Below are 28,000 nucleotides of genomic sequence, written 5' to 3' on the forward strand. Positions count from 1 at the left end.
TGCGTGAGAGGCGCCGCGCTCCCCAGCTCGCGGAGTCCACAGGCCCCGCCCACATACGTCGTTGGCCGGGGAGGACGCTCGGAGGCTCCCGCTGCAAGCTCCGCCTTTCGCGGCGCCTGTGAGGAGTGAAGCTCTCTCTCTCTCTCTCGCTCTCTCTCTCTCTCTCGCTCTCTCACCCTCTTTTTTTTTTTTCCTACTCAAAAATGGCTGCTCGCTGTTCATTGTTATGAAACTCACTAAAACCCCAAGTTGACTTCAGAAAGTACGTTTACTACTATTTACATGGAAAAGGATGACGCGCTGTGGCGACCCCTAACGGGACAAGCCGAAAGGAAAAGAAGGAGTTTACCACTATTTATTCCTTTGTGGCGTCGTTGTATAATACATGAGTATTTTAATTGCGCTATATTTGTCTCGCTACAGTTTGCTGATTGAACTCAAAAGCTCATGTCCCAAAAGATATCCTAGTGTCATTTAAATTTAGCATATTGATCATCAGTATGTAAACTAATAAACTGGAAAACTATTTTAAAAAATTGCTGCAAATGAGACCAATCTTACTTGAACTGTAGATTTATCCAAATTGTAATCTCTTTTAATTGGGACTTGTGTTTAAAAAAAAAATTTTTTTAATTGTGCAAATAAGTATTATTATTTTGTTATTGATTTTCTTCATTAAATTTGTAATTTTAAATACAATTTATATTTTTTTGTATTTAAAAGTTTTCAAGAATGTCCCCTGCAGTATATCATTAAAATTTGCCCCCCAAATAACAACATCTGGGTTCGGGTTCACGATCGTGCCAATTTGTCACCTTTGTTTGTTGCCTGTTTGCTTGTTACAAATGGACTTTTATCACTGTTTGATGTTACTAAATCCATAACTAGTTAGTTACTTTGTTGTAGAGTGACTGCAAGTGTTAATAAGTGAGTGATAAATGCATTACAGTGACTTCGCAGTTTGGGTTATTTGAATGGCGTTCAGTTTATTGAGTGCAGGCCCCCCCCCGGTAGAATATCTTTTTTGTTGTTGAATTTTGACAATTAAAAAATACATTCTCATTAAAACAATGTAATGTGTTTTTCTTCTGAATATTTTATAGACTTTTTATATTTCTAAAACAATATTTTTCTCCAGACATTTTTCATAAAACTTTGACTCAGAGATATATTTTTCTCCAGAGTATTTTTTTTTTATAGAATTTTGACCCCCACCCCTTTGAAACTTTTAAGATGTAATTTTGGAAAAAAAATCATTTTGTTCTTTTGTTGAATATATTTCAGAATTTTCAAAAACTAAAAACTATTTATTCTCCAAAATATTTTTATTGAACTTTGACTTATTTCTTTAATTTAAAAATGAAAAATAAGATATTATTTCCTCTAAATTATCTTGTATAGCTTTTTTTATAGTTTAAAATGTAAAATAATATTTTTTTTCCCTCCGAAATACTTTCATAGAAATTTGACTTGATTGGATTTTTTTTCCTAAGAATATTTTTAATAGAATTTTGACAATTGAAAAAAAACAATTATTTCTTCCTCCAGAATAGTCTTGAATTTTTACATTAAGAAACATTTATTGAAAAAAATCATCCCAGAGAATGACATTTATTAATAAAAAAAAAAAAAAAAAGAAGCACCCAAAATTCTCCAGAATTAATTTTTTTAAATTAAGTTTTGCCAATTTCAACAGCATATAATATATTGACTGAACGCGTATTATAACATGTTTTTTTTGTTTTTTTTTGTGTTTCAGTATGTGTGTTGGAGTGACTCAGTGACCAAAGCAAGCCAATCAGCAATCAGCTAAGTGCTTTACGAGCTGTAGCACTCTTTCTATGGCCCTCACCCCGAACACACCTTGTTGCATGTGCACTCCGATAGCAACACACACACACAGAGGCCACTATTTCCCAAGGGTGCGCCGCCTGTTCCGTGTGTGTGTTCCGGTGTGCTAGTGTTCACCGGTCATGTTTTTGAACAGCCCCCGTGAGCGCTCGGGGCTGCTGGCGCAAATCTCACATGTGACGCGTTGGCCTCGAGGTGCGAGCGCATGAAAATATCACGTGGGAGTGACCAGGGAGGGCAAACAGGTGTGTGCACAAACGGCAAGGCGGAGGGCGCGGCCGCTCGGAGGAATGCGCCGGAGGCATCTCGACACACCCTCCTGCCCGAGATTCCCCCCCTCCCCTCCCCTCCCCTCTCCTCCCTCCTGCCATCTTGCCTGCTCAGCTGAGTCACCCGCTCAACCAGTCTGTGTGCAAGTACGGGCTGGAAGTCCAAATCCTGGCCTTGTGTTGAGCTTTTTAACACACCTTGAAATGCACTCAAACGTGAAAAGGTGGCTGGGGGCGGGCGGTGTGGTGGGGTGGCGTTTACATACTACTCGGCTGCAGATGGCAATTTTCCTTATTGCGATGCACTGAAATGCCATTCATCCGTTCCCGTCTCCCAGAAAAACAAACTAGTTTTAATAAGCAAATGAGCACTCCCTAATGTTGTACTTTATAAAAACATAAAATGGAAAGAATCAGCATTTTTTGCTTCAACTCAATGGACATGGTGCCGCTCCTTCTGGTGTGTGCGCCTTGGCCACCTGGGGGCAGTATAATACAGACACACACACAAGTGTTTCGCAACGGACTCGGTAGGCTGCGGTCATGCTAGTCGTTCTTCGCAGAGAGTATTGTTGTATTATCTGTCTGCATGTGTTGCTCCGCAGTTTGAGCTTGACCTTCGTCCTCCGCGCACGTGTGAGCTTTCCCAGCATGCCTGTCACACGTTGTAATGTCACACCTGAGTATAAGGTGACTCTCATCTTTACGCCATTGTGCCGCCGGGCTCCAGTCTGCCCCCGCTTTCGCGACCGTGCAGTATGCATAGACGCGTTACGCCGCGTTATGTCCCAATTAACGTGTGAAACGCGAGCTGTCAAATAAGAACGATAAGAGCTCGACAAACCTGTATGTGCGCCTTATTGGCTATCGCACGCTGCGATGCGTTCAAAAGGCCGCCGTGGGCGGCGTGTGGGGTGAGGCCTGGTGCATTCAATTTAAAAAATTATTCTTATTCTAATCTGATTAGTGCTGGAAAATCCCCAAATGGGAAGTGGTTGGGAATGGGTCAAAAAGTAAACGTACATAAACTGGGTGGGCCAAAAGTAGACATTACCTTTTTTTTTGTTGTCGATTAATTTGATCATCTATTCGTTGCCGATTAATCAATGAATTGTGACACCTCTAAACACAAGGCTGCATCAGTTTCATTGAAAGCTTGCCGAGATGAACTCTTTGAGTTCCGGTAGTATCAAGCGAGGGTTTAGGTTCCAAAGGAGCGCATCGAGGCAACCGTTTCAAATGAGGGTTTCGAGGCCAGTGTCAAGGTTTCAAGACCTGTTGGAGACCCCAAATGTGGCTGGGAGCACATTCGTCCCCTTGTTCCGTCGTCGCTTCCTGCCCTTCCTCCATCATTCCGTCCTTCTTTGCATCCTTTTATTCACATTTGTTACTTTCCATTCTCCCTTCATTCCTTTCATTAGCAGAAAACAATAGGTTTATATTCATATTTGCATGGAAAGTGCACCACGTCACAAAAATGCTTTCCTTAAATGCATTTCTACCGTGTTTGGGGGAACAACTGTGTTCTACTGCCCCCTATGGTGCTGAAGTGGCATGCACAGAATTCAGTTTGAGTTCAAGTCTGGTTCAATGTGTCATGCATTTTATGCTGTTAATAAATAAATAGGATTAAAAAAAAAAACATTTTTTGTAAATGTCAACAGAAGTTGTAAAACTCCCAAAATGTTTCGTTCGCGTCAACATACAAACACAATTAACACAACTATAGCGAGCAATGTTGCTACTGTAATTCCCTACAGAAGCCACAAGATGGTGGCAAAACATTACTTTTGTCTAAATGAACCTCTTCAACTCACTTCAACATACTGTACTTTCTTGCCACCAAGATGGCACAAAACTAATGCTTTTATTTATACAAAAGAGGTTAATAAGTGAGCTTTTTTTCCCAGCAAATAACAGGATAAGTGAAAAAAAATACGAATAGGTCAAATATATGAGATTTCAAAATCTCATCTACAGTATTGTTGTTTTGTGCTCAGGCCAAAGCAATTGAAGTATTACTTTGGCGCCATCTGGTGAAAGCTTGTTCGTGCGGTGTTTGAGGTGTCCTATTTTGTTGCCGGTCCTTGAATGCACCTTGTGCACTTGCAAAAGTATGAAGCTGCCAATAGCCCCCGTAGTCCACTTTGCCGTTGCAGTTTGCGTGTATTGTGTTCCCTGACATTTACTATTGTGTGTAAAGGGGAGTTTAATTTGTGTGGGTGCATGTCTTTGTTTGCCCATGTGTGATGTCACGTCACTATTCTATTCTGTTCTGTTCTATTTAATGAAGTCATTACTGTATGTTTTTTTTTTATATAAAAGAGTGCTATTTTTTCTATTGAAAAATATTACATTTTGGGAGGGGGTGGGGGAAGGGGCTGGAAGATATGAGTGGCATTTCCATTCATTTCAATTAAGAGTTGATTTGAGATACACTGGAGCCCCGGGGCCGAATCTGAAGATAATTGACGGGCATTATTACTGCATTGGGGAAAAAAAGCTTTTAAACCCCAATAATTTTTGAATAAGCGGGGATAAACCCCCAAAAAGCATTTTTGGTGTTGGTTCCTCCCCAAAAATGAAAAAAAAAAAAAATCACAAATAGGTGAATCCGCGGGTGCCGAACCGCGAGTATGCGGCGTCCACTGTAGTTACGAGCGTGACCACGGTACAAATTAAACTCGTATTTCAAGGCGCCACTGTGCGTAGAGGAAGAAGTCGCCCTGTCACGTGACGGCCCTCGCGCATGCGCTCCTCGCTCGCCTCCCTGTCAGCAACAGCAACAGTGAAGCCGACCACCAGCAGCAAAGCAGCAGCAGCACACGTCCAGTCAACCGCCAGTCTCGCCCTTCTGTCGGCAGCCGCTTCACCCTCGTCGCCCTCCCCACCTCCGGCCGGCTGTGAGAGGATGTTCGAGCCGAGGAGGAGCTCTTCCGGCGAATGACGACGAGTTATGGCCCAGCGAGAGCTGCTGCTGCTGCCGCCGCCACCACTTGGGCCGCGGAGCGAGTGAAAACGGCGACAAGGGTGAGCTGAACGCGGCTGAGGTTTCACGTCGAGGGGCGAGCGCGCGGCGTTAGCAGCAGGTCGCGGGTCCCCCTTCCCGTCCCTTTTCCGGGTTACTTAGCGAGCCGGCGGGCTTGTTGAACCGAGGCGCGGGGCCGCGTGGATGCAAACGCCCCGGGAGAAGCGCGTCGTCGTCGGGCTTGTGTGCCCCGCTTCAACCCAACCCCATTATAAGCATATGTTGCTAACGCTACTGCTACATTAACTTTTTGACGTCATCGCGCAAGCTCGTCGTTGGCCGTTGTTCTCCTTTTGATGTAGAAAAAAGTGAAAATCGCTTTTCAAGTTCAATGTTCATTAATCTAACACTTGCACTCAGGCTCACTTCTGAGTGACACTTTTAGTCAGGTGCTAATTGAATTATTATTATTATTTTTTTGGGTGGTCGCACGACTGCACTGCATCAGAATAAGTCAGTTGTCATTCAAAACAGTCATATTAGATATATTCTCAGATGAATGTCAATTCGAACGGAGGAATGCAACTTACTCATTGTGACTTGATGAGAACGGCACTTCGACAAAAACCAAAATGCCGCTAAATGTCAATTTACTGAAACGATCTCGTCTCAATTTAGTCCCAAATCGAGTTAGTCAGAAACACAAAACTATTATTGTGTTGAATGAATGGCAACAAGTGGCTACACAAGTGAATTGTACCTTCTGCCATCTAGTGGAACAGCATTGAATTAGTTTGCCTGTCACTATATGTAGCTAGCATAGATAGATTAACAAGGATTCTATATTTAATAATAATTTTCAAACCCTTTAAAGGCAAAGTAAACCATTTATTTTGCAATAATACTTTGTATGCGCCCCCATTGGTATAATCACGTTATTCTGATTAATACTGCGCTCGTGGAATAAGAATTAAACCGATGAATTCATCCATTTTCATTCATCTCAAGGGGGCGCCATGTTTGACAATATCGCCCTCTGCTGTCGACCGAAATTAACGTCACGACTGTTGTTTTTTTTAAATTCACTCCCTCGTCAACTTATGACTTCAATATCGCAATATTACGACTTCATCTTGGAAAAATGAAAGGCATTTTCAGAAGGTGACTACTTTTATGCAAAAAAAATGTGAATTTATTGTAACATTGCAACCTTTTTCTTGAAAATAGGCACCTTTGTCATTTTGATGGCATTTAGGGGTACATGTGATAGTTGTTTAAATAGCATTCGGATTATGAGGGGGTTCTTGGAAAAATGTAATGTTCTTTTTATGTTGCATTCGCCATTCCCTCCATGACTTGCGTCATCTTTCCTCCCGATCGCCACGCACGCACCACTTTCTACGAACCACCGTGACGCTTACCCTGCTAATGTCGTAATTATACATACACAGTTCGAGCGTGAGGTGCCTAAATTTGTCCGACTCGATGCGACCGGCTGAGATTCGCTGATTAATCTTTTATCACCTCCTCAAAAGCTGTGCTGATCTCCAGTCCAAAACGATGCGACGGCGCCATCTACAGGGATTTGGACGTCTGTAGCCGTGAATGCGTTCGTAGCTGCAGTTGCCATTAAAATAAAAACCACACCCAAAAAAAACAAAAACACTGTTAAACAAATCATCGGCCTTCGGTCAAAAACGAGCGCCGTGACTTGTTCTTAACCTTGATTTATGTGTTGCTTGTTATGAAACAAACAACAACCCCCACCTGTGGGAATCTGGCGGCACCTAACCGGATTAAGGTTAGCGGGTCAGGTTGAACACTTAAATTCCATGCCCGCCCGTCTAAATGGGGCCACGCGGGAATTCCAGTGCCACTTCCCAGCACGTCCAGTCTTCCTGCCCTTTTTTTGCCCCCACACACAGAAAAGTGAAGTGGGCTGGAAGCAAAGAAGGCAGCCTGGCCAATTAACTGTACCCACCCACACACACACACACACACACACAAAGACACTTTTCAGGCATGTTTGGAAAGTTCCGTATGTATCCCGTCTGGCGCGTCGTGAACTTTGGAGGAGGGCGAGGCCTCCAGAAGAAAAGTGGGGTACGTCGGCCGGCACTTTATTCAAGCTGGGCTAAAAAAAAAAAAAAAAAAAGAGAGAGAGGCTCTTTGTGAGAGGCCAGACAGATGGCCGCAGACTGAACACTGTAATGATGCCCTCAGCGCGCGCACACACGCAGTGACGGAGTGGTGGGCAAGCAGGCAGGAAATGAAGCGGAACGCAATGTTTAAAGATGGTGATTATGCACGAAGTGTGTGACAAGAAGCCAAGCTGGCTTTTTGCGTCTCCCCGCCGAGCTGTTATTAGCGCACGTTGGCTCTTTTGTCACCAAAGAAGCAGCTGCTTGTCCCCAAATGGCGGATTTGTTTCACATTGAACTTTGCTCTTGTGGATTCGGTTGTCGATCGACCGTGTCTGGAAGCCGTCGTCGCAAGATGGGCCGGTAGTGGAAGTAAGTGTTCATGTGGTTTTGCTGTCCGAAGAAGAGGAGGAACAGGACGTTGAGCTGATGGATATACAGTATTGTTAGCCTAATAGCGTAATTACCTAATCGACTTGAAATTACTATCACAATATCCCCCAAAAAGTTCATAGTAAATCTGTGAAGGTTGAATCGAGGCAACTGGACTCTTGTTTTTTTATTTTTATTTTTTCCCCTCTTCCGATACCGTTAAAAGATAACTTAAGCAACTATGCTATTAGGTGAGCGCTAGTTCGGATTTGTTTGGCCTTGGCGGAGGTCTCGTGCATTTACTATTAGCTATGAATCTGCTCCGTTTCGTTGCCATCATTTGACGCGTCACACATTTCTCTCGTAGAAAAATCGTTTTTTTTTTATACATTCATTTGATTAAAAAGTAGAAGGGCTTTTATAAAATACACACAAAAAATGGACTTGGCACACATTTAGATTTTTTAATGTTTTTTGAAATTTCACTACATTTTTCCTACACAAAAGTGACGTGTCACCTGTTGCAGGCAGAGTCAACTTGTGATGAAGAATCCACACACGCACGCACGCACGCACACGCATGTAGCTGCAAATCCAGCCGCGTGGTGCTTTCCATCAACGCCGGGAGAGGACTCGTTGGCGTGTGTATGGTTAACTTCCCCCTCTCTCGCCTGCTCGTTATAATTATTATTTTTTTCTCCTGGCACCCCCCGCCCAACCGTCCCACCCCCGTCGTTCCGGTGAGATAACATGGACAGCTGATAGATTTTGTCTGCTGCCTCCATCTTCTTTTGTTCACCTCTTCTTTCGCTGGCTTCTCACATCCATCTTTCTGTTTTCCTTATCATCCAATCACTGACCACGCCCCTCTCTCTCTCTCTCTCTCTCTCCTCCCTCTTTTCTCTCTCTCGCTCTCTCTCAGGGCAGGGCAGGACCGCCGAACCATGTTGCTGTGAGTTGTGAGCTGTTGCTGAGCAGGGGAGGAGGAAGGAGTTCGCCACACATCGCGTCGGGGGGCCGCCGCCATGGGCAACACGGCCACCAAATTCCGTAAGGCGCTGGTGGGTGGCGACGAGGCATTGGCCTGGCAGCTGTACGAGGGCAACCCGCAGTTCAGGGACGGTTTGGACCCCAACGCCTCGTACGGAGAGCAGTACCAGCACAACACGCCGCTGCACTACGTGTGCCGCCATGGCATGACGCGGCTGCTCAGGTAAAATCTTTTTGGTTATTTTGTTTTGTGTTTTGGGTGGATGTTGCTTTCCGTGGCGTTCGGCAGGTAGGTAATACCAGTTTTGCAAGCCGCTCATATTTGACTGAATAAGAATTAGCAGTTAATGACAGCGTCGTTTCACTTTTCTGCACTTTCCACTGTCATGGTCGCTTCACTTGCACAATCTACAAAGATGGTATATATAATAAAAATGTAAAACTATCATTTTTAATTCATCCATCCGTCTGTTTTTTTCTTTTTGCTTTTTTTTTATACTGCTTATCCTCATTAGGGTTGCTGGTGAGCTGGATCGGCCCAATTGTTTTAACAAAAAAAAAAATAGTAACTTTTTTTTGTAATTTAAAAAATAGTCTTGTCCCAAGTTTCAAATAGAACATATTTGCTTATATTTAGAAATGTGACTAATTATTAGTAGTATTTCTTCGTTGCATTTCATGAATAAATAGTATGTCGTCAATATCTCCCCCGCCATATGTTGGTGTCAAACGTCATCATAACAGCCACCTTTTTTTTCTGGGGCGGGTGGTAAAACAAAAAGGTGGTGTGGAAATGGAAAATCATATCATTGTGTGCGTGTGTGTGTGTGTGTTCTGTGCGCGTGCGTATGTGTCAGGTCTCATGTCAGTGATCCCAGCGATGCAAAGCAGAAACGTTCCTGGTCTTCTCTCCTCCCTCTACGTGCCATCAATGTGCGTTTCCTGTCTGATTTCCTTTTCCCCGCAGGTCCTTCTTGTTCAGCAAGGAGGGCAACCCCAACAAGCGCAACGTGCACAACGAGACGTGCCTCCACGTGCTCTGCCAGGGCCCGCTCATCCTGCTGCTGCCCGAGGGGGCGCTGTCGCCGCGCCTCGCCCGGCCTCAGCGCGAGGAGCAGCGGCGGGCCGACTGTCTGCAGGTACGGCAAAAACATACAAATAAACGCACATTGGACGGAATTTTAATGCCGTTTTTTTGGGGGGCGGGGGGGGTTCCAGATGTTACTGCGCTGGACGGGGGCTCGGCTGGAGGGAGGCCAGTACGAGAAGGCCAACGTCAACGCGACCGACAACCGCCGCAGCACCTGTCTACACTACGCCGCTGCGTCGGGCATGAAGAGCTGCGTGGAGGTGATTCCCTTTTGCCTTGGGAATGTGAGCGTGTTTCTTTAAAGAAGCGTGTCTGTGACGTGCTTGGTTCAAAAAAATGTTCCCCAACGGATTGAGAATGACAGCACACTTTTCACCCTATATTTACAATCTGTTTAGTGGGGCTGGTCCCCACTGCTCACCCCGCCCCCTTCTTCTGTGGTCCCAACACAGTGTTTTGTTACCATGACGACTATGGGTAGAACTCGGAGGGTGTCCATTTGTAACGCTTTTGTCCAGACTAACCCGCTGCTGTCAGACGAAAGATACGCCTGGATTCTTGTTACGATCATCGTCGACCCCCGTAGAAACGTTACCGATGCGTCAGCGTAGAAAAAGAAGCACACAGTGGCATAACGTCGTTTGCGGGCGTGTCGTCCAGCTGCTCATCCAGAGCGACGCGGACCTCTTCATCGAGGACGACGACAAGCTGACGCCGTGCGACCACGCCGAGCGCCACCACCACACCGAGCTGGCCCTCAGCCTGGAGTCGCAGATGGTTTTCTCCTCTTCCTCGCCGGGGCCCGTGCCGCCGCCGCGGCCGTCGCACACCAGCGCGGACACGCGTGGCGAAGGCAAGCTGCTGCAGAATAAAGAGGTGAGTGGATGAAGGGTTTAGCGATCGAACGGATCAAAGCTACTGAATCTGACAGACTAGTTGGTTAGATGGAGAAAGGACGGGACGACAAGAGGCATGAATGTGTAGCAAGGATATTTTCCTGCATTCTGGTCCCTTTGGTGTTAACATACATTTTTTTTTAGTTTGCTAAGTTTAGTGTCATAAATGTCAACTATTTTTTTGTATGTGCATGTTGTCAGTGTTCAACATATCGAAGTCGATTTTATCGCAAGGGGTTAAAAACACACTAAACACTAAAAGATAATGCTTAGTTATTTATCTTTATTTTTTCATTATTTTTTTTTTATATATATATTTTGTTTTGTATTTAATTGTTTTCATTTTTAGTTATTTTCTGTTTCTAGAAATATATTGTAGTTTGGTTCATAAAAAAAAAAACGTTTATTTTTATTATTTGTAATTGTATATTTTTATTTTCCTATTATTTAGTGTGTTGAGATTTATTCATTTTTAGATTTTTTTGTTTTTGTTTTTAAGATTATTTTAATATATTTTTTTAAAGTATATGTATTCGTGTATTTATTTATTTGTATTTATTATTATCTCACTAATAATATTTCAGCCTTACGAGGGCTTGAAGCTGCAGGACCTTCGCCGACTGAAGGACATGCTGATCGTGGAGACGGCCGACATGCTGCAGGCTCCCCTCTTCACTGCCGAGGCCTTGCTGAGAGCGCACGGTACGCCGGGCACGTCCCCTCTCGTCAACCTTTCGGACCGCGCTAAATCTCGTCCCCGCCTCCAGACTGGGACAGGGAGAAGCTGCTGGAGGCGTGGATGTCCGACGCCGAGGGCTGCTGCCAGCGCTCGGGCGTGGCCGTGCCCACGCCGCCGCCCAGCGGGTACAACGCTTGGGACACGCTGCCCTCGCCGCGCACCCCCCGGACGCCGCGCTCGCCCGTCACGCTGACCTTCACCTCCCCCACGGACAGCTGCCTCACGCCCGCCGACGAGGGCCTGGCCACGGTGAGACCTGCACAAACGACGGCAGACGCACCCCGACTTCGTAACGCGCTGTAAAACATAAAAACTGTCGAATGGCTGCGCAGTGCGGCATCTGCCTGTGCTCCATCTCCGTCTTTGAGGACCCCGTGGACGTGTCCTGTGGCCACGAGTTCTGCCGAGCCTGCTGGGAGGGGTACGTTCCAAGTCCGCGGTGACGTCTGCGAAGCCCACGTCGACACGTTTAACGTTCCCCGCAGGTTCCTGAACGTGAAGATCCAGGAGGGCGACGCGCACAACATCTTCTGCCCCGCGTACGAGTGCTACCAGCTGGTGCCCGTGCACGTCATCGAGAGCGTGGTCTCCCGGGAGATGGACCAGCGCTACCTGCAGTTTGACATCAAGGTACCGGCGCTAGCGGCTAACATGCTAATTCCACGATGTTATTTGCATTGGTTAATTAGTTAGACGAATGTCGTCTTCAGTGAACCGCCGTTTACGTTCCAGACACAGTGAAAGTCTGCTTTTAGCCCTTTAAACATTTAAATTGATCAAAACACACTTTAAAACACTTTTTTAATGTATTTGAACAAAAAAACTGTTAAAGCATAAAATGTATAGAAACAAATGTACACCACGAGTTGGCCCGACAATTTTTTATTCCTAAAATATTATGCACAATTTGAACATTAACACTGTGCTTAAGTATAGGAAAACGAAACTCTTCTTGTAGAAGAAATTAAAATGTATTGCACATAAACAAATGTTTTTTCTAAATTCAAATGTATTGTGCTTTTAAGTTATGAACAACTGAACTGCACATAACCAATGTACTGTCGTGGATTAAAAAAAAATAATAATAAAGTTGAAGCCACTCTAATTTAGGCAGTTTGAACAATTAATTTACTAAATCCCTCTCAGACCACTAGAGGGAGCCCTCTGGCTACGAGAAGCCTTGGAGGCCATTTTAGGCCTTCAAGCCAATAAGATTAGTCGCCCAAGAGAATGATAATCTGCAAAACTGCTCTAATGTTCATTGTTATCGACATCTTGGGTTTTAACTGGATTGTAAGCAATATTTGTTTTCAATACTGTACAGTATTTACATTTGATGTAAAACACTGTAAAAACTCCTAAAAAAAAAAAAAAGATTTCAGCAGTTTTCCGCACTATAGCAGGATGGTTCCGTGACAGAAATGTAGATTCATTCCACCCAGAAAAACAAAAACAAAAAAAACAAAGGAGAGTGAGGCTTTGGAAGGTGAACTCTACTGCCAACTGCAGGACTGGAGTGGAACTGTATTACCCTTCCGAGCCAGGCGGGCATTCAGTATTTAGGAGTGTTTTGTCTGGGGTTTTCCGTCCTCAGCCTTTTTCTTCCTCAACCGCAGGCCTTTGTGGAGAACAATCCGGCCATCCGCTGGTGTCCGGCGGCGCGCTGCGAGCGGGCGGTGCGGCTCACCCGGCCCGGCCCGGGCGAGAGCGACCCGCACGGCTTCCCGCTGCTGCCCTCCCCGGCCGTCGACTGCGGCAAGGGCCACCTCTTCTGCTGGTAATTTGCTTTTGTTCTTGAATGTTTTACTCTTTTGTCAATTATGTTCTGTTCCATAGTTTTATGGTTTGCATTCAATTTTGAGGTCCGTAAAGTGTTTTTGTTAGAACTAAGGTTGTTTTTAAACTATAATTACTTGATAGCTTCCCAATATGGACCGCTGACTTTCCATTTTCCATTTGTTCGCCACTTTTCGCCATTCAAAGTGTGCAGCAAAATGTCCTTTACTGTATTGTGCAAAAGTGCCTCACCATTGAAATTAGCGTGTGTAAACCTGACACAGCCAAAACTCAACAAATAAAATGTCTCATTGGTTTCAAAGCTCGATTTGATGCCCTTTTTCTTTTTCTCTGCCGTGAGTCAATTTTTGTGGGGGGGTCCTTTCAAGCCAGCGGTTTTGCAAGTTAACGGGCTTATCGTTGGTGTGCGCGCCCCCCAGGGAGTGCCTCGGCGAGGCCCACGAGCCGTGTGACTGCCACATGTGGAGGAAGTGGCTCCAAAAAGTCACCGAGATGAAGCCCGAGGAGTGTAAGTCTCGCAGAAGATTAGCTGGATTTATCGCCTAATGCGCAAGTTTGAGATGGTTCGAATACGTGTGTGTGTGTGTGTGTGTGTGTTGTTGTTTTTTTCCTCGGTAGTGGCAGGTGTGAGCGAGGCTTACGAAGACGCCGCAAACTGCCTCTGGCTGCTGACCAACTCCAAGCCATGTGCCAACTGCAAGTCCCCCATTCAGAAGAACGAGGGCTGCAACCACATGCAGTGTGCCAAGGTGGGAGTTTGTGTGAAGAAACGCAACACAACGTGCGCACCGTGTTTTTACGGCGCTTTGGCGCTCTTCCAGTGCAAGTACGACTTCTGCTGGATCTGCCTGGAGGAGTGGAAGAAGCACAGCTCGTCGACGGGAGGCTACTACCGCTGCACGCGCTACGAGGTCATCCAGCAGCTGGAGGAGCAGTCCAAAGAGATGACTGTCGAGGTACAAACACTCGCATATTAACACTTTGTCTCAAGGGGAAAAAGTGACTTGACTCTTTACTTTTATTCGCAGAAAATATGACCTATCGTAAGATTGGGGATTTTTTTTTTTTTTCCTGTGAAAAACTGAAAATTACTGCTTTTAATCTTTGTAATATTGCAACTTTTCCCCTGGAAAAATACAACTTTAATCTTCTTGTATTCCAGTGCCAGGTTTGTTCCATTACACTGATTGTTGTGAAGGTTACGGCCTTTTTCTGCGGAATTAAATAATTTGGGAAACTTTAACCTCGTAATGTTGGGACTTTTTTCTAAAACTGACTACATATCCAAAGATTACAACTTTTTTTCATTGGGAAAAAAATACATTTATCTTGTAATATGACAACTTTTTTCCTCCAAGAATATGATGTGTTATTGTAAAATTACAACTTTTTTTATTCTAGTGATAGTCTCACTTCACAAAAAAAAAACAAAAAAAACTTTTACTTACTTTTTTCCTTGGAATTGTTTTACCTTGATCTTTTTTTGAAAAATGCATCTTTAATTTTTTTATATTTAAAATTTGTGTTCTCCTAAATATATAGCATTTTATTGCAAGATTGCAGCTTTTTTCCTTGGCATGAAATTCAACTTTAGTCTTGTAATATTCTGACTTTTTTTTATTCAACAATGACAACATAGCCGACGATTAAAAAAAACTCCAACTATAATCTTGTAATCTTACTTTGTTTTCAGGAGGGGGCTGGCAATAGAACTTTAAAATGGTAACATTTTTAAAAAATTATTTCAATTTCATATATGACTCTCTCGCAAGAAATATAACTTAAATATTATATTCAAACTTTTTTTCCTAAAATAATTGTAAGTGTACAATTTTTTGGTGTAATATATAAATATATATATATATATATTAAACAGAAAAATTGCCTTCTAAAAAACATCTTTAATCTCAGTTAACACCTTTTTAATTGTTTTATCAACTATCCTGTCAGAAAACTACGGGTAAGACTTAAGTAATAATATTAAAACAATACATTCAATACAAAAAAAAACAACTATACAATACATCCTTTATTTCATAATAATATGACTTTCGCAGGCAGAAAAGAAGCACAAAAGCTTCCAGGAGCTGGACCGCTTCATGCACTACTACAGCAGATTCAAGAACCACGAACACAGTTACAAGGTGACCAACACACACACACACACACACACACACACACTCAGCTATATTCATTAAAATATCGCGTCTGTTGTAGCACAAACTTGAAAGCCCTCCAGCGGGCATTTTGCTCTCATTGCCAGAACATCTCTTCCAGTGCCACTTCCTAATACGTTTGTCTACTTTTGAATGGTTGTTGTTTTTGTGTTTGTCAGCTGGAGCAGAAGCTGCTGAGGACGGCCAAGGAGAAGATGGAACAGCTGAGCAGAGCCTTCATTAGGCGTGAGTGGCTTTCACTTGAAACGGGAAGTTGTTCAACCCATAGGATAAGTGCTGGCTGTTAGGTTTTAAAATCTGTTATTGCTCTGGGGCTGCTTTGCTCTATCCAGCACTGGGTGTCGTGAGTCTTCTACATTGAAATGTCAAGATTGTCAAGGACATTCTTTAGCAAAAAGTGTGTTGCTCACTCAGAAAGCTTGGTTTCTTGTATATTCTGGGGCTGCTTTTCGCTATCTGGCACCAACACAAATATTTAGACCCTGTCGTTTGCGCGACTGCACCAGGTGAGGGCGCCCCGCCCGACACGCGCTTCATCGAGGACGGCGTGAGCGAGCTGCTGAAGACGCGGCGCGTGCTCAAGTGCTCTTACCCATACGGCTTCTTCCTGCAGCAGGGAAGCACGCAGAAGGAAATCTTTGAGCTCATGCAGGTACGCTGCACACAACAACAAAAATCACAATATCAATATTTGCGAATGGGTGGGTGGGATGTTAGCGTCTGGCATTGTAACGACGACGTCTGGCCAGACCGACCTGGAGATGGTGGTGGAGGACCTGGCGCAGAAGGTGAACCGCTCCTACCTGAGGACGCCGTGCCACAAGATCGTCAGCGCCGCCCGCCTGGTCCAGCAGAAGCGGCAGGAGTTCTTGGCGTCGGTTGCCCGCGGCGTGGCGCCCAATGACTCGCCCGAGCCCCCGCGCAGGAGGTACGAGATGATCCGTAAACATTTTTATTAAAACCCCAAAAAAAAACAATGATGGAGTATCTTTTGTGTCTGTTTCAGCTACCCTGGAGGATCGTGGGATTGGGAGTACTTGGGCTTCGCCTCCCCTGAGGTAAACCTTTTCCGGCTGCTCTGCTCAAGTTTTTCTCTGGTTGCTCCCACATTCCGAAGACATGTAATGTGTAGGCGCATTCAATTAAGACTACACATTGTCCACAGGTGTGCATACAAGTGTGAATGGTTGTTTTTCTATATGTGCCTCGACGTTGATTCGGTGACTTTTGGAGCCCATTTAGGCCGGCCGCTATACATGCTAAATGCTATCACGCTTGTGTGTGTGTCTAGATGGGCAGTCGTCACTCTGTGCTGGGAGCAGGAGACCAACGGGACCGAGCATCACAGGTCGTCTTTCGTCGGGGCTGTAAATTGTGTGGTTTTGTGGTGGTGGTGTTGTCGCGTACGAAATGAATTTTATGCCGCTTTGCCGCTCGGCAGGATTTCGCTGACATTCAGTACCGCCGGCGGCACAGAGCGCGGCGCAGGGGAGACATGCTGAATCTGCACAATCTCCGGAGCAGCAGCAACACGCCCGAGAGCAGCAGGAGGAGCGACAGCACAGGTCCCGCTTTCGCTCCACTCGCGCGCACAATCCTCCGCTTGTCCACGGGTTTGGTTGAAGATGCTGTTCCACTCCAGGCCTGTAGGAGGCAGTAATGCGGGTCGTAAAAGGGAATTTGTGTCGCCATCGATCCATCTAGTGGGTCACTCCCCCACTTTTTTGCGCCAAAGAATAATTACTAGCCTAGCTTTTTGTGTATTCTAATATTGCTTCGTCTTCTGCTCGAAGCTCGTAATATTCCTTGTTGGCTCTAACTCTCTACTTCATCTCACAGCACTTAAGACTATTTCTTACATGTAACAATCATTAAAAAAAATATTCTTAAAAAAAAAAAAAAAAAAAATGTTGATTTTAATATTGTAATCCCACCCCAAAATACTTTAATCTTACAGTATTTGGTTTTTATTTCAAACATTTATATTTCACTTCAAGTCAAGTCATCCACTTTAGTATATATTACTAATATAGTAGAAAGACAGCAGTATGAAGGTTTAGTTACGGCTCCGCTTGATGAGCCATATACACAGATCTGCTACACTAATTGTGTAAAAGCTCCGCCCCTCACAACAGGCTCACGTGTGTACAAGACTTGAGCAGTTTTTTTGTTGGCTTGTTTTTCCAGAAGGTCCAGAGAGGATCGAGGGCCGGCGTAGAGCGCTGGGCTCCCTGGACGAGGACGACCCCAACATCCTGCTGGCTATCCAGCTGTCTCTGCAGGAGTCTCGGCGAGATCGAGGCCCCGAGGGCGTCCCCGCGGGCGTCCCCGAGCCGGAGCGCGGGCCGCAGGGTTCCGCGGCGATTCCCGGCGACGTCCCCGACAGCCCCGCGGGAGCGGCCAGGGGCCCGTCCCTTCCGGAACCGCCGCGCCCTCCCCACAGGACAGACTCGTCTGGTTGTTCTTCTCAGACGTCCGTGCCGCCGCCCGCCGCCCTGCCCCTCCCTCCTCCGCCTCCCCCGCTCAGCGCCGAGCTGCTGAAGCTGGGGGACAGCCTTATGAAACTCGGGAACCCGTCTCCTCCCGACTCGGACCCTCAGAGTCACTGCCACGCGAGCACGCGTCCGCCCGAGGCCGAACGAGAGAGTCCGTCCAACTACGCTCTCCGACGCCCCCCCGCCCAGTTGTGCCTCCCGTCTCCGGAGCTCGAACCCGAGCTGCTGCTGCTGTCGCCCGTCATCCCGCCGGGGAGGCCTTTCACCCCCAGCGACCCGCAGAGCCTCGAGGCCCTGGACCCCGCCGCCAGCGCCCAGCTGCTGGACAACATCATGGCCTGGTTCAACTACAACATCACCCCGCAGAACAACCCCCAGAGCCTGGCCCTCATCCCCTCGCCGCCCACCACCGAGAGCGACTCATCCCCGGACGCGCTCTCCGAGACCCTCGCCGCCGCCCGGCAGCGCCCGGAGGGCCAGCCGGACCTGGCCCGCGGCCGCCCCAGCAGGCCCGGCACGCTGGGGCTGGACAACACCGCCGCCGATGGCGAGGAGGACAACAAAGAGGAGGAAGGCACCGATGCGTTGGCGGATGCATCGCCCCGCGAGGACACCTCCGCAGACTTGGACCTGGTCCTCCAGCTGGAGGTGGGCGAGTCCCCTGTGGAGTGGGAGGAGAAAGTCCACTTGGTGTGAAGCGGAAGAAGATAGCTGCTGTTTACTGTGTGTATTATTCTGATGATGATGATTATTATTATACAGTCAAGCCTCAGTTCACGGGAAAAAAAATCGATTTCTGAACAAGATTTTCCAACAAATCTTGTGCTCCTCCCTACGTCACATATTTCAAATACAGGCACAGTTTTCACGGTGAAAAGTGCAAACGATAGTGCTCTTTGGAAGCCTAATCATTTTAGCATTGGAAATAAGAGCTAAACATGAGGATTGTTTCTATTTCTGATCTGGCTACCCAGTTTGGTTTGGCAAAATCTTCATTACAAAGTGTGCTGTTCAACTTAAACCCACGCAGATCATTCTATTTCTATTCATTTATTCAATGGAAAACATTTAAATTATGTTTGTGTACTGAAGTTTGACTGTAAGTATTATTGTTATTATAATAAGTTATCTAATGAGGTTGTTGAGCCCCGCAGCAAAGATGTCACGGGCAGGGTGTTCTTTTTTTCTTTTCTTTTTTTTTTTTTTTTAACTTTAAAACCTTTCTTCTTTAAAAAACAAACAAAAATCAAGGCAAAGCTACTGAGGTGGTCACAGATAATCAGGTATTTATTTATTTTAATTTTATATTTTTAGAAAACTGGCCACACCAACGGTTGTATATTTTTTATTTAATTACAAATATTTATTTTACTTAATTACTTAGTTTTTTTGTATTATAACTATAATTATTTTCACTATTATTAATGCTACCACAGCATTGCATTCATTTTGTTTTACATGGTTTTTACACGCCTTATAAATGTACAAATAGCTAAAAAGAAATAATAATAATCTCCATCCCCATGAACAGTGCAAAGCGGACAGGTGGCGCTGTTACACTTTAGCCAATCAGAAACTCAAAGCAGGTCACAATTTTAAAAATAAAACTTGAGATAATGGTGCATGTCACAAACATGAAAAACCATCTCCCCATCTACTTTCGTAGAAAAGCAAAAGTTGCAAAACTTTGAGAAAATGTCTAAAATTCATAGAATTGTATTGATTTATTTATTTTTTCATCTGGAAAGAAATCTGAAGAAAGCCGTTCAAGAAAATGATCGAAACTGAGATTGGGGCACACGTAAAAAAATAACGAGATGTTCCCATTTTCACATCTACATCAAAACAAAAAATCTTTTGGGGAAAAAAAAAAAGACTGTCGACATTTTTAAATCTTTTTGTAATGTTTGTGGAGGTTTTTTTTTTTTTTTGTCAGTTTTGATTCATATTACAACAACAGGTGGTGCTGTAACACTTATAATTCAAAGTCCCTTCGTATTAGCCAATAAAAAACATGAAGAAATCAATTTATGGAAAAGGAACAATAACCACAAAACCGCAACAATGGTGTATGTTACAACTACAAAATAATGCCCAATTTTCTTACTGACATCCCCCAAAATATTTTTTTAACTGTGAAAATTTTTCAAAATTTCTGTGGAATAATTTTTTTTTAAATACGTGTGTTTATTGATGTTGCATCCATTTTCGATTTATGTTCACAAATATGGTTCATCACCTTAAAGGTGCACAAAAAAAATATCCATCTATGTAAAAAGTGCATGCCAAAGCAACAGATGGCGCTGTAACTTACAGTCCAAAATTCCGTTTTATTAGCGAATCACAAACGTGAAGAAAGCCATTTTGGGAAAAGACACAAAAAAACTGGATAATCCCAATTTTTTTATTTATTTATTATTATTTTTTTACGTGAACAATTTCCAAATCTTTTTAGATTTTTTTTTTTTTTTAATACCTGTGTTTGTGTGGACACGGCTTCGAGTGTTTGCTCAATGGCGTTTCGGTGCTTAAATCCAAACAAACAGCCAATGTTTTTTTTTCAGGACCAAAAAAAAGGACAAGACAAAAGAAACAATCCTGCTGTAGCCTTCGGAGCTAGCGTTAGCGTTAGTTAGCGTACTGTACAATCAAGAGGGCCTCATTTTGATACTGGACCTTCGTGCACACTGTGCCTGCAGGAGAGCAACCACACACTCTTACTTTTCTTTGTTTTGTTTGCCAACAGATTCACTAGTTGGTCATCTCACAATTATAACGAGGTCAGCCATTTCCACTGCCGCTTTTTGTGGAGGTTAGCGTCCAATTCCCAAGTGCCATCCATCTTCATCTACATAATTGCCATCTGTGGAGTCCGTTTTGATTGTAGCAAATTTTTAATGCAGACGTCAGTGTTGCCAAGTTTATGGACAAATGTCATTTATTGCTTTTACGTTTGCATTGTTTAAAAAAAATAATATTTTCTCCTCCTCTACTGAAATGGTATGCAGTGTGTTGTGAATGTCAATGTGCCTTTTTTTGTTGTTGTTGTTTCAAGCATATGTTTTTATTTGTAGCTATTTATTGTTGCTTTTTTAGTCAGAACTTAACTTTCCACACTGTAATGGGCCACGTGAAATTCCTCCGCACGCCCCGAGTTGGGCACCTGCGGCCAACCATGTATCCTCAAAATGCTTTTTTTTTTTCCTTCTTTTTTTTTTAACGTCAAGATACGATTTGATGCTTTGAGTCCCTCGTAATCGAGACATGAAAAATTGGGATTAGGATGTGTAAATCAATCGAAAATGTGTTGTCAACCTTTTGAACACAAGCGGCGACACCCTGTTGTGACTGTTTTCTGTCTCTAAGGAAAAATCTATTCGGTGAACATTTCATGCCGCCATTTTTTTTTTTTTTTTTTTTTTCAGGAAATGTTTCGCAGGATGGCAGTGCGTGACACTCAGTTATTTATTACTATTATGATTTACTTTATATTCCGTTGGTGATGGTTATGTTGTGGAACATCAAAGAATAACAGAAGATGTCAAGGGGGGGGGGGGGAAAGGGCATTTTCTGCTCATCTATGATACATTCCCACCTGTGCCCATCAATGTGTGGCTACAAAAAAAAAATAAAGTTTCAAATGAAAGCGTGTCAGTGCAAAGTTTACACTCCATTAAAAAGAAAAAAATGTTGCTCTGAGATGCTTGAGTGCTTTGTAATTTAAAGGTACATGCTTTTTTTTATTCACAATAGAAGCATTTTGGGGTATCCATCCCCCTCTTCCAAAAAATGGCGGGGGTGGGGGGGGGTTATAGTCTCACTGTTACCTCCAAAATTCAGGATCCGTTTTGTGACTTTGTTAAATAATAAAACTAAATCATGAAAATATAGAGGAAAAAAACTTCCAGATCCATTTTGTGATATTGTTAAATAATAGAAATTGAGAAAATACACTTCTGGATCCATTATATGATGTCATTAAATATCTATTTTTAACTTCCACGTCCAGTTTGTGACATTGTTAAATAACTTGTAAACTTCTGGTTCCATTTTTGGGGGTGCATTTTTTGACTTTGTTAAATAAAACTAAATAATTAAATTTTTTGGGAAAACATGTATTTTTTAGTGACATTGTTAAAAAATATATATATATATTTTTAAAAGGAACAAAAACAATTTGATCCACTTTATGACATTGATGAATACTAGAAACTTCTGGGTCCATTTGGGAGATCATGAAATCATTAAATAAAATAATAATAATAACAACTTCAAGAGCCCTAATGTGACATCTTAAATAATAAAATAAAAAATTATTAACTTCAGATTTACTTGATTTACAAAGCTACGTGAACCGACGTGTAGTGCGCCACCTTGCCTGTTGACGGCGCTGTGGTCACGCGCACACATTTTGGTCGCACTTAAATGACGTCACAAGCGCGCTGCTTGAACATAACGTCCACCATTAGCGGCCTGCTTGGTTTAGTCAAATCGAGCGCCGTAATTTTTCTCTCTCCCACTCCAATTTTGGTGTAGGAATTGTCGCGACATCATGAAACTAGTCAGGTAGGACGCCTTAAAACGCATCCGTGTGCCCGATAAGGCCATGTCCGGCGTGCGAAACGAGGACTGGACGTCGGATGGAGTTAGATGGAAGTTGGACGATTGTGTTAGCTGCTAGCCAGGCGGGAAGCGACGGTCCGAATGAATGGCGATCGTGCAGCTCGTCGTAAATGTCCACAGATATTTGACGTGCAAACGGCAGCTCGTGTGAACCGTTTACTAAAATTATTGCATGTTTGGGGTATTAATGGTTAAACGCTCATACAACTGCCTTTTTAGCTATCGAGGATGATTTTTAGCTCAGCATTTAGCCATTTACTTCCTTCGTCACTCCAGAAGTCATTATTATTCAAATTAAAGTTAAATTACACGTTTTATCCCATACAAATGTCATTATGTCAATGTTTGCGTTCTCTGAAACGGGGCTGTAATCTTATGTTTGGGTTCAAATCGGTTAAGGGTAATGTCAGCGGACAGGTTAACAAAGATGGTTAATATTGTTTTTTTGTTTTCAAACAAAGGTTTTTGATGAAACTGAGCCACGAGACGGTTACCATCGAGTTGAAGAATGGTACTCAAGTCCACGGCACCATCACAGGTAAAGTTAAACTATGTGGGATCAAACTAAAATACAGAGAAATGACGGGCGAGCCGCAGGGCTGAGTGAGTAATCAATTGTAGTTAGAAATTCGAGTTTATTTATCAAGATGACTTTTTTTGTGTGCAGCATCCGTAGTCCAAAGTAGGTCACTACTGACATGCACTGCTTACACTAACAACATGGCTTTGAAAGGAAAGGAGGAGAGTTAACAAGAACCCCTGTCAGCTTGGCTAGTTTTTCTTTTTTTTTTTTTTTTTAACCCATCTAGTGACTTTTTTTTTTTTTAAGAAAACGACTCCGGATAACACCAGTGGAATTGTTTTCACGTTTTTGTTTTTGTGTAGCAAGAATGAAAATTGACGATGGCACAAATGGGTCGAGTAGAGCGATGCACACAATTTTCCTGCACCACTGAACTAAAGAAATAAAAGTTAAATAAATCCAAACATAAAGTTCTGTCCACTCGCCTTAAAAACATACGTACATATTTCCAATACAATACTGTTTAAAGATTTTCTGAAACTTAATTTTCAAAAATGACTTTTGATACTTAAGTGCAGCAAATGTCACACACTAAGACTTTTGCTGAAGTAATACTTAACGGACTTTGAAGTTCAACCAAAGTTAATTACTCTTAAGATACTTGTGCTTTTAGCCAAGTGCTGCTTCCGGCTACTTGATATCATACGTGCATGTACGCAGGTGTGGACGTGAGCATGAACACGCACCTGAAGGCGGTGAAGATGACGCTGAAGAACCGCGAGCCGGCCCAGCTGGAGTCGCTGAGCATCCGCGGCAACAACATCCGCTACTTCATCCTGCCCGACAGCCTGCCGCTCGACACGCTGCTCGTCGACATCGAGCCCAAGATCAAGTCCAAGAAGAGGGAAGCCGGTAAGGCGCGCGTGCCTCGTCACTGTGTGGTGCTTTGTTCATTTAACTCTTTATTTATCTAAGTACAGCTTTTGAGAACAGATTCTCATTTGCAATGCCCGCCCGGCTGCAGAAAATCTATTGACAAAGTACTAAAAAAGCGTTGAAGACTAATCACACACTTCTTACATCAATGCATAGTCAATGCACTTTGCATTGTCAAGAAGTGCGTCGGTTCAAATAAAACTGGCGGAAATCCCTAAAAATTTTATTTTTTGAAAATAATCGAAAAATTCTGTTATTTAACTTTAAGCTCAAATTTTCTTAATAGTTTTCCAATTATTATATTGTAAACATATTTTGCCTTTTGTTTTTAAATTAATTTTCTAGATTTAACCCCCCCAATATCCATATATAGGCAATTTCATTTCATTTCCACCATGTTTTTAAATTTTTCCAATTTTCTTTTTTTAAATACAAAAAGTTTTCAAATTTCTTGTTTTCATACAACTATTTAGATTTATTTTTTTCGCATATTTTCATTGTTTACTTAAAGACAAATACTGACAAAAACAATCATTGGAAAGTGATATCTTTGTCAAAGTACTTTTTTTTTTTTTTTTTTTTGCTCTATTTTTCTTCATTAAGACAGGTGTATCTCTTCAATTAAGCTGTTGCTATTTTCAAAAAAATTCTGAATAGTGTTTTCCTCATTCATCGTTTTACATGTTTACGGTTTAAAAAAAAAAAAATAAATAAATAAAGCATGCATCCCCAAACGGAGAACCCAACATAGGAAAAACCACATGCAATAACACATTTTCCTTTAACCATCCAGGTGAAGAAGTTTGAAAGTACTTAATAGACGTTTTGTCAATGATCCCGTGTGTTTGTGCAGTGGCTGGCCGAGGCCGGGGCAGAGGCAGAGGACGCGGCAGAGGACGGGGACGAGGTCGGGGGGGCCCCAGGAGATGATCACCTCGACCCCCCTGCCAAAATCACTCATCACCTGCTCTTCACTGTTTTTGTACAGGATTCTTTGTTTTCTGTGATTTTGTTTTTTTCCTCTCCCCTCATTTTGTACATTAAAATGCCCCTTGATGAGACCTGTTGAAACCCTTGTTACCACACTAGTAATTTTTTGTTTCTAATAAAGTTCCTGATTTCCTACAAAATGCTTATTACAAATGATCAAATAAAAGCTAAACTGTTAGTTTTTAAGAAAAACCTTTTGTCATTTAGTGATTAACTTTAGCTTTTTTTAACCATTAGCGTCATTATTTGTTATTACCAAAACAATGTAATTTTTCTTTTTTTTCAAGTCTTTATTGATATTCTTAACATAAACATACAAACTATTGAAGTTTTTAAGAAAAACTTGTTGTCATTTAATTACACATTTAGTGATTAGCTTTTTTTTACCATTAGCTTCATTTTTTAAATTACCAAGATATTATTTTTTTCAAAACTCTTTATTGATATTCTTAACACAAACATGTAAACTATTGAAATTTGGAGCTAGCTCGACTAGTCTCTTCCGGCACTGGGTGTAGCGTCACGTTCCCGCAGCGCGGGACCCTGATGTCGACGATTATGTCTCGAGGTTTCCAAATGTGCTTCCGCTCGGCTGACTTTGTTAATATTTGTCTAGCGATATGTTTTTGTGGTAGAAAGCAGACTATCCGGATTCGGTGCTTCCGCTTAGTTAGCTGGCTAACCATTAGCTGCGGACTTGCTAGCGGTAGCGGCCACGAGGCGTTCAGAGACCTCCAAATGACTTCACGAGAAACCGGCGCCAACGGCACGTTCGCGTATTTTGCGTTCGGCAGCAACATGTTGTGGGAGAGACTGCGCCTGGGCAACCCTTCGGCGACCTTCCTCGACACCGCGCGACTGAAGGTTATTCAAAACTTGCTGTAATGTTTGTAATATTTGTTGGGAAATGAACCGCTTTCTTGGCAATGTCCACATTTTGGCACTAAAATGTCGTTTAAACGTTGGTTCATGCGACTTAAATCGGGGCGAAAAACGACTAAAGGCATCTTTATACTCACGCATTGCATCACGTGACCGACGTATACGCCCTCTGCGTCGCTTGACGCGCACACGGCAAAAATTGTTGCCAAATGAATGGAACTTTCTTTTTACAGCAAGTACTTGAACGCAGCAACTGTACAGGTAGATTGTAACACGGAGTACACCGTAAATACATTTGTAGAGAAGCAGAGACACAATTTCGCTTTTAACTGTGCACAAGATACTTTCAAGGACTACCACTAGATGACGCCAAAGGGATACTTTAAATGCGTTTTGTGTTATGTTATGTTATGTGTTAAGTGTCACTTGAAATAATAAATTAGTACAAATAAATAATCATTAGTAATTGTATAAAATATCTTTATTTCACAAATAAATGATAAAATAACATCAGAAATAATTTAACAATATTATTTTGAAAATAAATATACAGTATTTTTAATGTATCAAATTCCAAAATATTTTTGGGGTAAAAAAAAAAAACTATTTGCAATAATAAAAGAAATCCACTGCATCAATTGTAAAATAAAAATACTGTATATAAAAATGAATAAGTAATAATTATAATAATAAGTGTAATTTGATGTCATGAAATTAAATATTTTAAAAAATAAATAAACTACAAATGTTTGAAATATAATACAACTCGTCATAATAAAAAAAAGTAACAAAAAGTGATCATTTAAAAACAAATTGATTCATTGACGATGTCATTTTAAAAAGTGTACTTTTGTGTGCGTGCGCGTGCATGCGTGCGCAGGACTATCAGCTGGATTTTGGCGTGTGGGGCGAAAACATGGAGAGCAACTGGCACGGCGGGGTGGCCACTATCCGAGAAAGTCCCGGCTCGGAGGTGTGGGGCATCATCTGGACCATGAGCCGAGAACACCTGGACACCCTGGACCGGTCAGTCCCAATGTACGCATGCACACGCGCGCACACACACACACACACACACTGACGTGCCTTGTGTGCGTTTTTGTATTTTCAGTCAGGAAGGTGTCCACGAGGGGATTTATTCCCCACTGCTGGTGAGAGTGGAGAGCAGCGGCCATGGAGAAATGCTGTGTAAGACGTACCAGATGAACAACTTCCACGCTCGCCTGACCTCGCCGCAGTACAAACATGTACGTGTCTATATGTGCGTACACGTGTATACATGACAACTAATATTGAATACCGTTAGCGTCAAGGTGGGGTGTTAAATTGAAAAATGATAGAGAATTTTCTTGATTGACAAAAATAGGTTTGTCCTCATTTTCTTTAGTTTTCTTAAAAAAAAAATTCCCCCAATTTTCTTTCTGTGACGTTTTTTTCAATTTCATTGCCCGCCTGTGTGGGTTTTCTCCGGGCACTCCTGTTTCCTCCCACATTCCAAAAACATGCATGGTAGGTTAATTGAAGACTAAATTGCCCGTAGGTGTGAATTTGAGTGCAAATGGTTGTTTCTATATGCCGTGCGATTGGCTGGCGACCGGTCCGGGTGTACCCCACCCCTCGCCCTAAAATAGCTGGAATGGACTCCAGCACGCCCGCGACCCGCTTGAGGAGAAGCGGTATGGAAAATGGATGGATGGATCCAAATGTATGTGCAGCACCCTTACCGGTTAAATTATACGAGCAAACATGGCAACCTGATTTTCTGATACACAAACGTGACGCATTTCTGATCACAGAAATGATCAAATTTAAAACAACGAGCGATAATTTTTAAATTTTAAATTTTTAATTTTGTTTATTTGGTGACGATAACACCTTTGATGACTGCTGAGGAATTGAGGCAAAAAAAAAAATGAAGCGACAAAAGAGGCACAAAGAGTTCAAACTCCGTAAAATTGGGTTTCAGTTTGAAACCCTAATCTTGTTTTGAAAAATAGGGTTGAAACCCTACTTTGAAACCCTAACCAATAATTCCACATATCTTGTCTCTGCGCTCTCAGGCTGGCAACGTTCTTTGTCGTCTTCGTCGACCATCAACTTGACCAAAAAATATTTTAAGATTTTTCCTCAATTGTGCAACTATAAAGACACACACTTCCACTTTGTCCAAGAAAATGCAAGTAGAGTCGTACAGTCTGTTTTTTATTTCTCCGCGATGTTTGAGGCGGTCTCAATGGGTTCTCAATGCGTGTCGTGTGACG

General features: G+C 42.9%; 3 protein-coding genes across 4 annotated transcripts in view; all 3 read left to right on the forward strand.

Moving 5' to 3' along the window:
- The first annotated feature begins 4,837 nt into the window (after positions 1-4,837).
- Positions 4,838-21,484, forward strand: LOC133471049 (ankyrin repeat and IBR domain-containing protein 1-like). The gene is made up of 21 exons (XM_061760187.1): positions 4,838-5,150; positions 8,524-8,814; positions 9,559-9,730; positions 9,810-9,941; positions 10,342-10,557; positions 11,162-11,279; positions 11,345-11,565; positions 11,649-11,737; positions 11,802-11,946; positions 12,933-13,093; positions 13,533-13,621; positions 13,732-13,862; positions 13,935-14,069; positions 15,171-15,257; positions 15,449-15,515; positions 15,797-15,942; positions 16,040-16,218; positions 16,297-16,348; positions 16,582-16,638; positions 16,732-16,855; positions 17,478-21,484. Exons 2-21 carry the CDS (start codon positions 8,627-8,629, stop codon positions 18,479-18,481), a joined length of 3,513 nt encoding a protein of 1,170 aa, XP_061616171.1. The 5' UTR covers positions 4,838-5,150; positions 8,524-8,626; the 3' UTR covers positions 18,482-21,484.
- Positions 21,485-22,195: 711 nt separating this feature from the next.
- snrpd1 (small nuclear ribonucleoprotein D1 polypeptide) lies at positions 22,196-24,938 on the forward strand. The gene is made up of 4 exons (XM_061760523.1): positions 22,196-22,351; positions 22,870-22,946; positions 23,652-23,843; positions 24,721-24,938. Exons 1-4 carry the CDS (start codon positions 22,338-22,340, stop codon positions 24,795-24,797), a joined length of 360 nt encoding a protein of 119 aa, XP_061616507.1. The 5' UTR covers positions 22,196-22,337; the 3' UTR covers positions 24,798-24,938.
- Positions 24,939-25,337: 399 nt separating this feature from the next.
- LOC133471207 (gamma-glutamylcyclotransferase-like) overlaps positions 25,338-28,000 on the forward strand; it is a 3,042-nt gene continuing 379 nt past the window's right edge. The window contains exons 1-3 of one of the 2 annotated variants that reach the window (XM_061760521.1): positions 25,338-25,721; positions 26,620-26,777; positions 26,851-26,986. In XM_061760521.1, coding sequence (XP_061616505.1) covers positions 25,404-25,721; positions 26,620-26,777; positions 26,851-26,986 — 612 coding nt within the window. In that variant the 5' untranslated portion in view covers positions 25,338-25,403. The remainder of the gene's footprint in view (positions 25,722-26,619; positions 26,778-26,850; positions 26,987-28,000) is intronic. The other variant, XM_061760522.1, reaches the window with a different exon arrangement.

Source organism: Phyllopteryx taeniolatus, chromosome 21, assembly GCF_024500385.1.
Source record: "Phyllopteryx taeniolatus isolate TA_2022b chromosome 21, UOR_Ptae_1.2, whole genome shotgun sequence".
Taxonomy (NCBI): Eukaryota; Metazoa; Chordata; class Actinopteri; order Syngnathiformes; family Syngnathidae; genus Phyllopteryx; species Phyllopteryx taeniolatus.

Bases quoted from the DNA above. Each gene is read 5' to 3' on its own strand.
- LOC133471049 (XM_061760187.1), top strand. From the start codon at position 8,627: ATGGGCAACACGGCCACCAAATTCCGTAAGGCGCTGGTGGGTGGCGAC. The intron at 9,731-9,809 runs GTACGGCAAAAA...GGGGGGTTCCAG, and splicing joins GGCGGGCCGACTGTCTGCAG to ATGTTACTGCGCTGGACGGG. The intron at 13,863-13,934 runs GTGGGAGTTTGT...GCGCTCTTCCAG, and splicing joins ACCACATGCAGTGTGCCAAG to TGCAAGTACGACTTCTGCTG.
- snrpd1 (XM_061760523.1), top strand. The intron at 22,947-23,651 runs GTAAAGTTAAAC...GCATGTACGCAG, and splicing joins AGTCCACGGCACCATCACAG to GTGTGGACGTGAGCATGAAC. The intron at 23,844-24,720 runs GTAAGGCGCGCG...GTGTTTGTGCAG, and splicing joins GTCCAAGAAGAGGGAAGCCG to TGGCTGGCCGAGGCCGGGGC.